The 15,627-nt window shown below is 37.8% G+C and overlaps 1 protein-coding gene across 2 annotated transcripts in view; it reads right to left on the bottom strand.

Moving 5' to 3' along the window:
• Positions 1-15,627, bottom strand: part of LOC137264849 (spermine oxidase-like) — a 29,937-nt gene that overhangs the window by 13,734 nt on the left and 576 nt on the right. For both annotated transcript variants that reach the window (XM_067800196.1, XM_067800195.1), the window contains exon 2: positions 3,235-4,137. In XM_067800196.1, the coding sequence (XP_067656297.1) occupies positions 3,235-4,137 (903 nt within the window). The remainder of the gene's footprint in view (positions 1-3,234; positions 4,138-15,627) is intronic.

Raw genomic sequence — 15,627 nt, 5'->3', positions numbered from 1 at the left:
GACCAATAACCATCAAATACTGCCATTTATGGTGCTAAAGACAAGCGATACTTTCTTAAAGCTTTTATGCATACTGAATGAACACTGTAATTGCAAAGAAAATGGAATCTGATTTGCCTGATTTCAGATTAACACATGAAGTTTCCTTCTAAACATACCAAAAGTTATGTGTTTAAAAATGGCAACTGTTTGCCTTAAAATTTCCAGTCAACCATCAAGACTATCAGTAAATAGTATCTATAAAAAATGATAAACAGCTCTTTTCTAGAAGCAGATAGAAAAATAATGCTGAAATAAAAACTGAAAGGATCTAATACATTTACCTCTAAAAGCAAATTTGACCAGAATTACTGAATCTGACCATGTTCACCTAGATGTGCAAGTGGCTTTGGACTAACAGAGAGGCTACTTGAACTCAATTGTTTGAAATTATCACTGAAGGTATATCCGACAGGCACATGTATAGTCATGATGATCCCCACACCACTACAAAAAAAACAAAATTTTCAAAATTGACAATTTCTGGAATCAGTAATGACCTACATGATTGAAAATGTGAAACTAGATTCACTAAATGACATTAAATGATGTTGAAGATGATCTACAGATTGTGTGATGAATCTTAACATAGATGATTTGTCTTTCCTATCACTGTCTGCGTATATCAAATTAAGATTATTATCTCTGAAACTATACTTCTCCAAGTGCAGATCTGACAACCACTCCCTACAGATCATATCAGGTGAACTTTGGATTAACCAGTTGTTTCTAAATTCAGTCTGTGTCAAAGAACAGCTTTTCAAATTGCTGCTTGTCAAAATCTAATTTATACAGTCAATTCCAAATAATGAATATGAATATCAAGGATGTAAAAAGACACAGTGGATATGTTTTCAATACATCCAAGTCTGCAAATGTCTACACTCAAATATACCAGAAAAAATCATATGACTACTTTGTAAGTTAAATTTGTTGGAAATCAAACTTCAAAATTTCTAAATGGAAAATAAATGAAGCCAAATTATGTGAGAAAGGTGACACCTGAGTGGCTCAAGAATGTGTTCTTCATTTAGACAGGGCAGTCAAAGTTCACTTAGGGTTCACCTGGAACTGCCTTTGGTGGAAGGGTTGTCTGTCTTCACAAAGAGTGGTATCGTATGTCCTATCAAAGTCTGTCTACACAGACAAGTACAATGAGTGAGGGCTGGGAAACAGTGGTCTCGTACAACATCACTTCACAGACCATAATAGGATACACACAGATCTGTGTTGACATGGTCGACATGTCAGCAAATCTGACAGCACACATAGCAATATAAGGTCATCTGCGCAAAACAAAGTGCAAAAGTCAGCAAGATCAGCGTGCAAGGCAGTGAATTAGGATAATTCTGTAGTCAAGACAAAATTAAATTCAATCAGTCATTGTCTTTGAATCATGTGGGCACAGTATTTGTCAAGAGCTGAAAGTAATAAAACTTTGGAGTCACTTGCTTGATTTTGTGCTTTGGCAACACTCTAACATAGAGTTCAACTTTCTACATTGGTTTTTAATGCCACAACTTTACAGAGTGATATTCTAAAACTACTTTGGTTTTGGAGAAGTGGTCTTAGTTAAGCTTAGCATGTGCTACCTGATCTGATATTGTTCTGACAGAGCTCACTAAATGGTTAAAATCACGAAACGTTCATTCCTCAATCTTAAACAATGGCGAATCCATTCATCATATTCATGCCTTTTATCTTCAAAAGGTACATGAGATGATAAAATCAATAAACACATGTTCAGTTCCTTGAATAAACATAGACAAGGGGTATTTTGAACCATAAGTCATTTATGAATCATGTTGGCTAAAGAGGATTGTGCCATATCATCATGATCATACTTGTCTCTTTGGATCCTGTTTACCCAAAACTAGCGTTCTGGCATAATTTTGAGTTACAGCATGCAGTTAACCTTTCAGTTAGGCAGTCTTGATCATTTGGAGATCAACAGCAAATTTAGTAGACCCTGGATTACAACTAGTGACTTTGTATCACTGCAGTTAAACAGTTAAACAGAATCTGCCAAAATGTATTTGTGTATTCATGGCATCCATGAGGTAAATAAGTGTTTTCTGAAAGACTATGACAAAAAGCACCAGAGGATGGAGAGCTTTGATTTGTCACAATCTGTTTGTACAGATATAGCATAACAACCCATTCTTGAAAGCTCCAGTCAGAAGGGCAATTAGAAATGAAATGAAGGAAAGAGAAGAACATGGTTATCATCAGATCGAGTACTGAGCTATCAGCAGAACAGATAGTTTAATATCAGTAAACATATTGTTGTCTCAGTGTAGCCCTGGGTGTTGCACAGTCACACATGTAGTAGTACTACTAGAGATTCATACAAATTATGGATCCATTTTACCAATCTGTGCAGAATGGATGAAACAAGCCCACAGGCTCCTTCCTCACCACAACAGAAATCACTTCATTTGTAGTGCCATAAGTGATGTTTTCAGTAATCCAGATTATAAACTCAGTAAACTGAGTTTGATCCATTTCTGTCATAACAAAACTTCATGGCCATGGTGCCTTCATGTGGAAGAAACACCCTAGTTGAAAATGTTGATGCAGTTTTCAGATATTTACTATTTGGATGAAAACAACCAACACCTGTAATTAGTGCAAAACCAATCTGAGCACACAATACCTGGTTTTGAATATACCAGGTTTTTAACAGATGCAACTCTGACAAGCAAACAGGGCCATCCTTACCCGCATTTGAAATGGGATAAAGTATCTTCATCCCCAAACCTAAAGACTGTTATTTAAGTGCTAGATTTAAACACAACTCATAGACTAATCTATGGTTACACTGGTAATAATATAGTCACCAATTATCTGACAGAAAGTTTTCCAATTTTCTAACTATCTGTGCCAAAAGACTGTTTTCATTATAGCTGGTACACATGTACTTACTTTTTGCAGATTTTGTTGTTAATATGAGGAATGAGGACAGTCATAAGCTGAGACAACAAGACACAAAAAAGATATACTAGAAACAGCCTTCAAAATTGTGGCAGACTGCTATCTGTGTATCCAATATTTACCTTTCTTCAACCATGAAATACACCAAATAAGCAAAGCATAAAGGACAACAGCAGTACACCATGGTACAAGCAATGCTGAACTCTACAGAAAGCAGGAGCTGAAATTCTAAAAGGGAAATCCACTCAGATTTATACTTACCCACAAGAATGTTTTCATGAACCACCTCGAAGGAATATATTTTGCGGTACCATGTTTTCCGTAAATCTCGCAAAGGGTCTTTTAACTTATCCCAGAGAAGTTCTATCCTAAAGACATCGTCATCCACAATGGGTTGATCAAATTCCAGAATCACTTTGTCTACTATTCCAAAGCCTAGATTGTCAATAGCATGCAGCTTTTCCTCCGTCAAAGAAGGGTTGAACATCCTATCACATGCTGCTTTTAGTACACCTAGCGACACAGTGGAAATAACATGATTTGCATAGAACTTTTCACCATTTTCACATTCAACACACACCTCCCCACATGACTTATCCTGCATGTCCCAATGCACAGTCTTTACAGGGGTGTTGAGGAGGATGTTTTCTTTGGGGATATTTTTCTTCAGGATTTCAAGCACAGTTTCAAATCCAGGAGGAATAGTGTAATGGATGCCAGGGAGTTCTTCATAACACCCAAACTCTCCCAGCGATACTTCCTCCAAACGGTCACACCCACTGATACAGCACTCCAGCAAAGTCCTCTGGTTGAATATTGATTCTCGCAGAAGTCTGTCTCCATTGGAGTATTTGTTGAGCTTTTCTTGAAACTCACGATGCAGGAATGCACCCACACTATCATTCTCCTCTGGGGTGGGCAAGTTGGATTGAAAGTAGTCCTCACACTGCTGGATGAGCATTCCGTAGGTGAAGTCCACTTCTTTGACCATCTTCTCGCTGATCATCTCTCCGTCCTCACTGTAGAACAGGTCTCTGCGACGAAGACTCTTGTCTTTGTTACGAAGCTGCAGTAGATGATTCTGGTCTGCTATCTGATAGATGGGGTTCCGCTCAATCCCATGGATCCAGTTGGCACCAAGTTCTGCCTTGTGTCCATCTTCACCTGGAATAATGGAAGACCAGATTAGAAAAACAGAAACCCAACATGTCAAAGGGTCAAAACAGAAAATGTCCTACCAAATGAAACGAAGTTAAACCATCAGCCCCTTGTCATGCTCATCAAAAAACACCATTACCTTTGCCAAACACTAGAATCTACAGAAATATTTCAATATGTACTGGACAAAAAAAAAATTAGGATATTGTTATTTTTATGATTGATATTTTATCAGTGTGTCCATGAATAATCAGATCATTATTCATGATTTCAAAATTTACACATGATATCCCTAACTATTTTTGTCCAGTATATATAAAAAAGAGCACATATGAAACTGAAAGAAACTTCATACCCTATACTTAGCATCACTGGAAACTGAGCATAAAATCAAAGTGTTCTTGTGATAGAAATAATATTCTAAATTGAAAATTTAAAGGGTGCAGATTCAAGTTCAACAATAAAACATGATAAAATCTGCATGCAATTCCCTAATTTCAAACACTGGCAGAAGCCGTTTCAATTACATAATAACAAATTATTCTTGACCGGTATAACTAACATATACAAAAGTCTAAAGACTAGTTGAGAAATTAATCTGAAAATTCTTCTTTTAACAGATCGATATCCATGCGGACAACATACAAAACACACTGATTCAAACACTTCAAACTCTTCATGTCGGGTTTAACATCTGGCAAACTGGCCAAGTTAGTGATAATTTCAATCTCTGCTTAATCATGTCAGAGCTATATTTCTTGACTGCAGCAGTGATTCGCTCCAACACTTGGCAGTTTCTAACCACAGACGAACTTAATTTGAAGCAAGTAGAGGCCGAGGGCATGTGGTACCAGCCAGCTGTTTTGTTGCGATATCTCCACTTATCTACTGTAGACACATGTTACATGGTCTGTCTGCATGTGGGGGGCCAGGAATCTGCAACACTGGAGCCATCCACTCATTCTCCGGTATCGGGCAAGTGTACTAGCTTATTTAAAGTACATCTCTACTTTAAACTCATGAGTAATGAGTAATGCTGTTTGACAATCTATGAAAACAGATCTCAGCTCAAAGCATTTATCTTTGACAAATTAGTGCAGATTCTAATTTAATCATGAACAGACTTTCATCTTACAGTTGCTGTCTATTACATAAATACTTTAGCGCTACTCTCAGTCGAAGCATCAGGCGAAATGCATAATATTTCAATGCATAGTCAGTACATTGCTGCCAAGAGTCACAAACAGACATAAACAGATTAGTACCTAGAGATTATTTTGAATAGGCACTGCAATATGTAGATCTTATTGGGAGAGAGTGAGTTTTCGTTTATGCCACACTCAGCAATATTCCAGCTATATGACGATGATCTGTAAATAATCAAGTCTGGACCAGACAATCCAATGACCAACAACATGAGCATCAATCTGCGCAATTGGGAACCGGTGACATGTGTCAACCAAGTCAGCAAGCCTGACCATAGGATCCTGTTAGTCGCCCCTTACGACAAGCTAAGTCGCTTTTAATGGTAAGCATGGATTGCTGAAGGGCTATTCTACCCCGGGACATTCACGGGTCAGATCTTAATGGACAAGATACGTACAATAGCAGTTGGGTCACAATAAACAATAACTTGATATAACTTATATCAAACAGTCTGTGATTGTTGTGCATTTAGACATACAACTGTGTTTTCAGGAAAAGGACTAGTCCCTACTGCAACCTTTTCCAAACTCTGAATGTAACTATCCTAGCAAAACTCTTTGCCAGATTTTCAGCAATGCTTAGTTGCTTCACTATCAGCTCTTATTACCCGAGCTTGCAAGACCATACAGAACTGTACAAAAATCAGGTTACCGATCAATGAATAGTTTTAACTGTCATCATACATGTTGCAATGCCCACATGAAGAAGGATTAGAAAACATCCACTTATAGAGGATCAATTGAAATATGAAATCTGTTAACAATTTTCTACTTTGCTGGAATGTTAAAATGGACCTAGATGTACAGTGAATGTATTTTCACTTCCATTTAAAATATAAACTTAGTGAACAGCATGTGGATGAGCAATGTTAACCCTAAAACATGTCTCAAATGAGACCCTGTACCAAACTGCGTACTTCCTGTATCAATCATTCAAAGGTTGAGTTTGGGTAAATGCTAACTGATAAACTGGCAGTAATTCTGTTCCAAATAGATCATGGTTGACAAGTGTGTGATTCTGTCTAATCACAGCAACCTCTGTCTTTATCCTGTTTCAACATGGTAGCACAGTTTAGTGGGGAAATCTATTCCTCAACACAATAAAGGCCCAGGGTTAATTCCAAACACTGGTTCAGTTTGGGAAGGCTATTTCTGCTGTCTCTGAAAATAATATTACGGGACAATTTTGCAAAGTGACATAAAATCACACAACATAGTATTGGTCTGCAATGGGTTTTGAATATAAAACATCACATATGGCAAATGAAATGGAAAGACAGTTCATATGCTTCAGACAACAGCTGCACAACTTCAAGCTAAAATCTCATCACATACCCACAAACTGATGCATTATTAAATTTTTCACATCGGTAATATAGTTGATACAAATGCAAAAAAAAAACAAACTGAATATATCATTTGCTTCCTTGTACATTTATTCAGATTACCATTAATGAATTGAGTATTTGCGTAAGTGAGTTTAGTTTTACGTTGCTTTTAGCATTATGCCAGCAATATCAACACACGAGTCCCCAGAAATGGGCTTCACACAGTTTAACATGTCGAGAATCGAAGATGGGTCTTTGGTGTGATGAGTGAACCAGTGTTAGATTTGGGTGAAATTTTGAGTGGGTCCAAATAGATGAAAATAATGTTTCTGGACCCCTCCAATGTTAAATAGATGGGCAGATGTAAAATAGAGGGGGTCCTCACTGACTTTCATGAGTCAAAACACTCCAAAACCCTCTTTTGAGCCAACACTAAGTGAACGCTCTAACCATCTAACTATCCAACCATCACACCAGCGTTTCCCTGACACAAAAAACCTGTGTATTTGACACAGAGACTAACTCTAATATGCAGTGAATTTAATAGCTCAGGTCATTGTTGATGCAATGCCATTGGGCCCTGTTCAGATAAATCCAGAATTTGTGTGATGACTGCAATGACTGGTTTTATGACAAAGGAGTTTTGTCGTTAACTGCTCAATGCTGATTAAATATCTGACCTGCCCTAACTTGCTTGTTCTTTTTTCGTTTTTTTGTCGTTCCCAAACAATCACATTTGATGTCTTGATGAAAGTTGACTCCCCACAACATGTACATGACTCCCTCTCAAACTCATAACACCAGGGAGTCACCATGACTAGTAAGTTTTTATGCCTAGGGAAAACACTGCAACCAAAGGCAAAATATTTTATTCTAGAATTAAATGGATCGGCCGAGTTTATATTTAGAACTAATATTGCACCTATGACAGCAATTTTTTATCCATACACCCACACAGACTAATTTAATGTTTTCTAGGGACTAATTAAATGTTTTTATTGATCTACATGTATACTAAAATGTCTAGTCAATGAAAACTCCAGCTGTTCCTGCTGAATGGACATTTGGTCCAGATCTGAACTTCTCTTTCACTTGGATTACTGTACATGTGCTAATTTACTGGGAGTGGCTGCCCAATACAGATAGCCTGGCTCACATTCTGCTCAACAGATAACACAGTAAGAAGGTCTCACAACAAGATACCAGCCACCATTACACACGCAATCAATGCCAAGAGTGGCTGGGGAGTACACATTTTCTTGTCTGTAACACGAAAGATGATACAGAGGTGGGGATGGTGTAAACTAAACATAGTTCACCCCTTTAAGTTAACAGAGATTCGTACACTCACTAGACAAAAACCCTCCTTAAATCTAAATACCATTAAGATCATGGGGCCATTGCTACAATCTTCTTTGGTACAATGGACCCTGTTCATGGGCATTTATGGTTAGTGTGCATTGTTTTGTTGAGTAAGCATTGTTAATAATCACGAAAATATATTTTATGATTATGATGTGTCATCTGTATATTTGCCCAGTTACTGCTTCAATCTGACACTCCTTCAAAGCAAGAGTCAAGTAACATTCTGTTTGGTTTAGTGAGGTCATCTTATAAATATAATTGTTCAAACATTTAAAACCTTCTGAAGAAGACCCCAAAAGTTATATTCAAGTGAGTAGGGCTAAATAGAGGGTGACACAGACTATGGCTGTGTGACTGACAATACTGCTTGGATTTTTAACTGAACACCCTGAAGCAGTCTTCAAATATATTTTGAAAATATCACTGAAGGAATTTTTCCACAGCACTGACATATTATTCCATATAGGCAAGCTGGTAAAATATTGTGACAGTTATCAATTTGCCCCAAGGATATTCTCAACAATAACACTGGGCAGATTGCCTCTGGTGAGTACCTAACCTTTGAGTGGAATGTGTAAATTTTTCAGTGCAGACTCCAGACTGAAGACGACATCTCACATCATGAGAAGTCATAAATCTCTAAAAATAACTCTGATCGAAACAAGCAATTCCAATTTAACAAAAATGAAGCCCATGGACAATTCAGTCTGCTTAAAATCACAGAACTACAAGAAGATGGAAGGAAATATATCACAGTGACTGCAAGACCAGTATGGGATTCAGATGCCCAATTCTTATAATCTTTGAAAAACATTTGAAAGCATACATCGATTTAAAGACCTTGAGTTAACTTGCACCAGGTGCATATCGAAAACTAAAACCCATTTGACACAAAGAAAAACAGTTCACAGTGTTGAAACAGATGCATAAACACGTCTTAATAAATAAACCTCTGACGACTGTCAAGATTTTACATACACAAATCTTGATGCACACACAGCTTGATGAAGTCAAGCAGAGGAAAGCATGACAAATTACATGTCAGTGAGTGAGTAAGTATGGTTTTACAGCGCATTTGGAAATATTCCCGCAACATAACAACTCGGGACACCAGAAATGGGGACTCTACACATTATCTTACTCACACATGAATGTCGCTTTCCGATAGGCAAAGCGCTATTCTATTATTTTCAATGTACCCCGCTTACAGGCGATGTATTATTTTCAATGTACACCGCTGGGAATTCACAACTCTTCTGCTGCTTCATGGTAGTACTTCTTTGCCTCGAATACCATTGAATCACACATAAAGCACAGAAATTACTGATGTTTCGCGATTGAAAATCAATGGAAGGAAGATGACTCTAAATATGCTTACCTTGTGTCATCTGCAGAATGGAGATTCACCTTACATTCAACAGAAGTGCTTCATTCAGGGACCATGAGCTCATGTACCCTCGAGGTTTGTCAATGCTCCCCGAGTCCTCGAGGGTACATGAGCCTATGGCCCCCTCGCAACCAGTGAACAACTTACATTGTACCCATTTCGGGTAAATGAACCCCTGCCTTCAACGTGACAAGCAAACACGTTAACTACTGGGCTAACCCACCGCTCAAACACTACACATGCCACACTGATTAGAAAAGTAATATCGGACAAAAAGCTTAAGGTTTTGTTAAGTGTGTCCAAAGACTGTTTCATGTGAAAGTAAATATTACAGGTATTAGTCAGACACAAACTTGAAAACATTTCAAATTATCTTGGTGATGGAGACAAAAATACTATGTTGCATTTTTTCAAAAACAGGTTGTACTGGCAGGGTTTTACAGTTAAAATGAACCTGGAAAGAATGTACTGACAACAAAAAGACAAATACACCCTGGCAGTGTGTGTCAAAAGTAATCATAACATACATGAGCAGGCAAGCCAGACACATAATATACAGGCATTAGTGCTTTTGTGTGATCATGCAGCAACTTCAAAATAATGATATGTGCCACGAATGTAAGCTGGTGTTCACAATAAACAGGTGAAACTGGCAATGTAATTTCTACCAGCTATGGAGTTTATGCATATTTTAGGGTGTACAAGAGTTTTTATGTTGTTGACCTGTGTACATCAAAACAAGGTGTTATTGTACAGACCTCCCTAATTCTATGCAATGTGTACTGGTAATATTTTTCAAATAATCATTTCCTGGTTAACACTACTACCAGACTAGACAGGTGCTTCCTAGTTTGTCCAAATTACTTACAAACAATATCTGAATGGAGCCCCGGACAGGTCTTAAATTCCAACTGTGGCGATCTAGACATGCCAAATCAGATCTAGACATGCCAAATCATCGTAGTTGGGCTCATATCAAGCTTATTCTCCAATGTCTCGGTGGGCTACAATTACAACCAGTCTTAACTAAGGAAGATGTCAGCTTTGTGATAGGTCAGTTTGTCTTCTCATGAATAAACGAGTTTCTAACCCAGACATTATCTTTACATGACATCATTATTACCAAACATGATGCTACGTTTCTGGTTTCAGACTGAACAGGTTTCATATGATGCTGGAAACTAAGGCAGATACTTTTCTTCTTATGTATAATCAGATTGAAGAAACTCAGAAACCCTTTAACTTTGAACATTTTGCTTGTTGAGTGAGTGAGTGCAACATTTCAGCAATATCATGACAGGGCCACCAGAAATGGACTTCAGACATTGTACCCAGGTGTGAACACTTCAACCACTAGGCTGCCCCACCACCCCAACATTTTCTTATGGAAAGCGCCATGACTTTCATACTGTGGCACACTCATGACCAATATATAGAATTTTTAGAACATCAGATCACATAAACCATAGCTTGCACAATAACTGCCCCCACAGTGGACTGAACCTTGTGATATTGGTTTGTCTGCTCCAAGCCATGGACCACCCAAATATTGATGAATGGTGTTAACGTATTAGCTGAGATGTTGCTGACTAACACTGAAAACCTCTTCCATTTACACCCAGTCCCACTGCAAGACATTAATATCCCTCAGGTCAATAAAAGGCTGCCATGGCTGAAGCTCAAACAACAACTGACAAGATCACTCAAGTTACTAGCATAGATTTGCTCACACTGCTTTAAGCACTGGAGTGAGAGACTGTGTCTGGTGACTTCAGCTGGATATTTGGGGAGACAATAACAAACACTTTACTTCGAAAAAGCAGAATAAGAACACTCAGATGTTACTCTCAATCTATCATGGCAAAAGATGAAAAAGGTTTTGAACACAAGCTTAGTCTGTTGTACAGACCCTGAAGTATATATATCCAAGAATGCCCACGCAAGTCTACAAAATGTGACAAGTCTAGATTTCCATAGCTTCTGAAAATGAAGAAAGTCTCGGGCTCCATTTCATTATATTATTATTTTTTCACTATGAATGTTTTTCAGTAAAATATGTTCATTTCAGAGACTAGCTGTTAGTCTAACACAAGCTCTGCAAGTTACATTATATTTCTTACAGGTTGTGTTAAGTTTAGAAGAACGCACCTTGAAACTGTTCAAAACTAAAGGGAGTCTGGAGCCCTTGAGCCTTCTCCAGTAGCACCTGAATCCAGAACATCCATGTTCTTAACTTTAATGTTAGGGTTATGACATAAAGGACTCATAACTGTCACTCTCAAACAATGAGATACATATACCACTGCTCACTGACGAACCCAAGCAGAACAACATATTCATCAATCAGTCATTCACCTTTGCCAGAAATTTAAACTGAATGTCCACAAAAGTGAAAATTATATAACACATGAATGACTGTTTTTGCTGCAGTCAGCAATTTCACAACCTATTGGATCAGATTAGCCTGCCATTATCTCAATACAGCAGTATTTGACAGCCATTGGCCTCAATTGATGCAATGTCAAACAGGTTACAGAGAGTAGAACGTTCTACAACAATCACAGGTTTTACTGATCAGTGATAGAAGAAACCTTTCAAAATTTCCCAAATGACCACAGGACCAATGACTGGACAACAAATAGTGGTCCTGTCTGCACTTCACTGGTCCAAAATACCATTTGTATCTTTACATAAACAATTCCCTGTCCACCAGGACTATTGCAAACATTTCATGTAGTAGTCCTGATGAATCTCTACTAGCCATGGGCCACAGGACAAGCATAAATTTTGAACACTGATCTATGTATTCGTAAAATATAGCTAGGAGGACAGACTGCTTTCAACACTAACAGGTCTATCTGTAAACCATCTCCTGTTAACTTTCATCAGGAAAAGACTAACAAAATCAATAATTGTGAAGACAGACATAATCGTGAATCATTAATATAACATCTGAATGTACATAAACAAGTTTAACTAAACTACAGAGTCTAACAACAATATATTTCAAACATTACAGTTCTGCCATAAACTACTACTTAGAGATAATTCTGGTCTCCAATCATCCATTTCATGTAACTAAATCGTAAACTACATCCACTTATCTCTACATGATGGTGCAGCAGCTATATTTGGCCAGCTGCTTACCAGTCTATTATGTTTGTGGATGTATCACAATACTCAGACAGCCAGGATTTCTTTAAAAAATGCATCCATCTGCCCAAACCATTATCCTTTTCAAGTCCAACAAAAAGTTCTACCATGTTTATAATGAACACCATGAATTGCTGTCAACACAAAGTAGCCATATGTGTTGAATAAAATGGCAGCTGATCACTAAATGTTTTGAGAAAGGCTGAAGAAAAGTGGGGGAGGGAACTATTTGCTGATGGGAGAGGGTTCAAGGCTTTCCTTGTGGGCTTGCAGCAGTGGAGGCTATTTTCATAATCTGCCCTCTGAAGCTTTGTGCTGTATTGTTTGCACTGGCCATGTCAGACTGACCTCTCACTGACCTGACAATGACCACAGAAGTGAGAAGTAAGAACAGGCAAACTGAAATCTAATACTTAAACACTTCCATGCCTAACTTCCTTGTACAGTGGAAAATTATTGGATTTAGATTCAGTGTAAAGTCCAAATGGGGAGACTTTCGTTCAGCACTAGACACTGCACACTGACAGAATCACATAACTGCTGATGCATGGTCTAGATTGACTTGCACTAAAGGTTCATGACTTCTTGTCGACTGGGGTACTGCAGACATGTACCCTTGCCAAAATCAGAATGTGTAAACATATCCATTCCAGACTGAGCTGCTTCCTTGATCAGAATTTTCATAATGTTGTATTAGATGCAAGTGATTTCGTTACATAAGAAGTGAGCATACACAATATTAAGGAACATATGGTTTTGGTTTTGGGTTGCAGACTCATCCAAAATATGCTGCATGTTATGTGATTATCACAGTAATAAAATAATCTGATAAACTTGGTATCTGGAGCAGATAAATATGCAAATGAGGATGAGAATTATTTTGAAACTCCATACATCAATGCAGTGTTTCCAAGTAACTACCAAAAAATGTTTCCAAAATGCTCCAAAATGCTGCAGAATCATGATGACAGCCATGGCTGATGTAATTTTAATGTTATTCCTAATAAAAGAAATTGGCTAATAATACATTTGACCAGACGGAGGTACCCAAACCTTGAGAGCAATCCAACCCAGGTTCCACTAGGAAACACTTACAATCTGAGTAATCTTTATAAATGCTGGATATGTGCACAGCAAAATATATTTTCATTTTGGGGAGGTGGGGCAGCCTTGTGGTTTAAACACTGCCTTATCACGCTTAAGACCTGCGTTCGATTCCCTACATGAATACAATGCCTGATGTTCCTTGCCGCGATATGACTGGAATATTGCTAAAACCGATGCAAAACCATGCTCATTCACTATATATTCAAAAGTACATTACTAGTATTCATATTAATTACACAAAAAAACAAATACTATAAAAAATGTAATAGTTTCATCAACATACACCCTATATCAATACAAAATCAGATTAACTTGTTTGGTTTCAAAAAGTACCTTTTCTCATCTGTTGTCTGTGGTCTAGGTGGATTGGGCAGCAAATGTGGTTAATGCAAAGTAGCTCCAATCAAAACTTTGATGACTGGGATTAAAACTTAACAACTGATGCTCAGTGGCCTCATTTTGCAAATGAATGTTCAATCACCATAGCTTGCCACAAACGTTTGTCTGGAGACAAGGTGTCATATATATCCTATTTGCTTACAAATAACGACAAAGTTTTTGAAATGTTTTTCAAACTCAAACTGGTCACAAAGCATCTAACTCGTTAATCAATGACACTCACTGTCAGTAACTACCTCCATCACAATCAAATAAGTGGCAGAGCGTTCACAACTCAAGCAGAAGTCAAACTGTAAATCATCACAAAAAGTGAACTATTAAACCAGCCATGGGATTTTTGTTCTGGTACTGCCTCAGGTACCCAAATCATATATGTCTTGCTTTCTCAACTGTTTGAATAAAAGTTTTACATTTTCTTGTTGATTGTTTTGATAAAGAAAACATTCACATTCCAATCTCTAGAAGGTCACAGGGTAATTAACAACACATCAATGTCAGTCTTTTGTTGCTGGTAAAATGCATGTGCAGAATGAATGGATACAAAGATTCATCTGATATGACAGTATGTTTTAACAGCTGACAAATATTCTCTGAACTGTAAATGCTGTTTTCATAATTCTTATAACATTTCAACTGTGGTTAAATTTCTAATACTGAAATGATACTGTAATCCCTATCTAAACCTAAAGCACATGGTCACATGATGGTGAATAAACACTACAACCAACTCCTGTGAGAGCATTAAGCAGCAATCAAAACATCGGTAAGTAGAAAAGTATTGCTCAATCACCTGTCCCTGACACTGTGAGTTGACCCTGTACTGGGTCTTTGTGTATTGGGATGGGCTTAAACGGAATTAGCGTAGGCTTTCGCCCATTACACCTTCGAAATTACCAATCACTTCATGAAAGAGCATTTTCATTCGGATTTGTTGTAAATATTTATATATCTACCCACTACACGGAATACATTCTTTAATTACAACCTACTGCCCACACATCCTTTCGTTTGTTTGGCAGAGAGATCCATGCCTTATAAACAAAGCAGAACACATCCAGCATTCCCATTTCAAAGAAAGTATCTTCATTGATAAAATTCAAGCCATAAACGTGCCTCATCACATTCTCAGACTTTAAAAGATTAAAACCACCACCTGAAACTACCCACAACCAAGGTAGCTTCTATTCGACAGGCTTATCCATGTGTAAAAGTATATGGACCAGTTTGATTTCAAATCAGCTGATCGACAAAGAAGCCATTGGTGACCGATCGAATGTTCTGTATGGCAGACAGAAGTGTGGGGGATGTTTGGGTCCATAGAGTGCAATTGACTCAAAAGTAAAAACGATGAGTTATACAACAATGGGCGATTTTGTGGTGTTGATCCTTCACGGTGGTATTTCCCAAACAATGTGGCAAACGTTTGGATCTAAATATAAACTAGCGAGCGCCCTTGTCCGTCCTTCACCTCAAGTTTGACAGCAAAGTCCCGTGGCTAGCCAGACAGAACTCGCGTTGTTCAGTCAACACACCGTAAACAAATATCTGCCCT

Source organism: Haliotis asinina, chromosome 15 (assembly GCF_037392515.1).
Source record: "Haliotis asinina isolate JCU_RB_2024 chromosome 15, JCU_Hal_asi_v2, whole genome shotgun sequence".
NCBI classification, from domain to species: domain Eukaryota; kingdom Metazoa; phylum Mollusca; class Gastropoda; order Lepetellida; family Haliotidae; genus Haliotis; species Haliotis asinina.
This window is presented reverse-complemented; position numbering and strand designations above follow the sequence as displayed.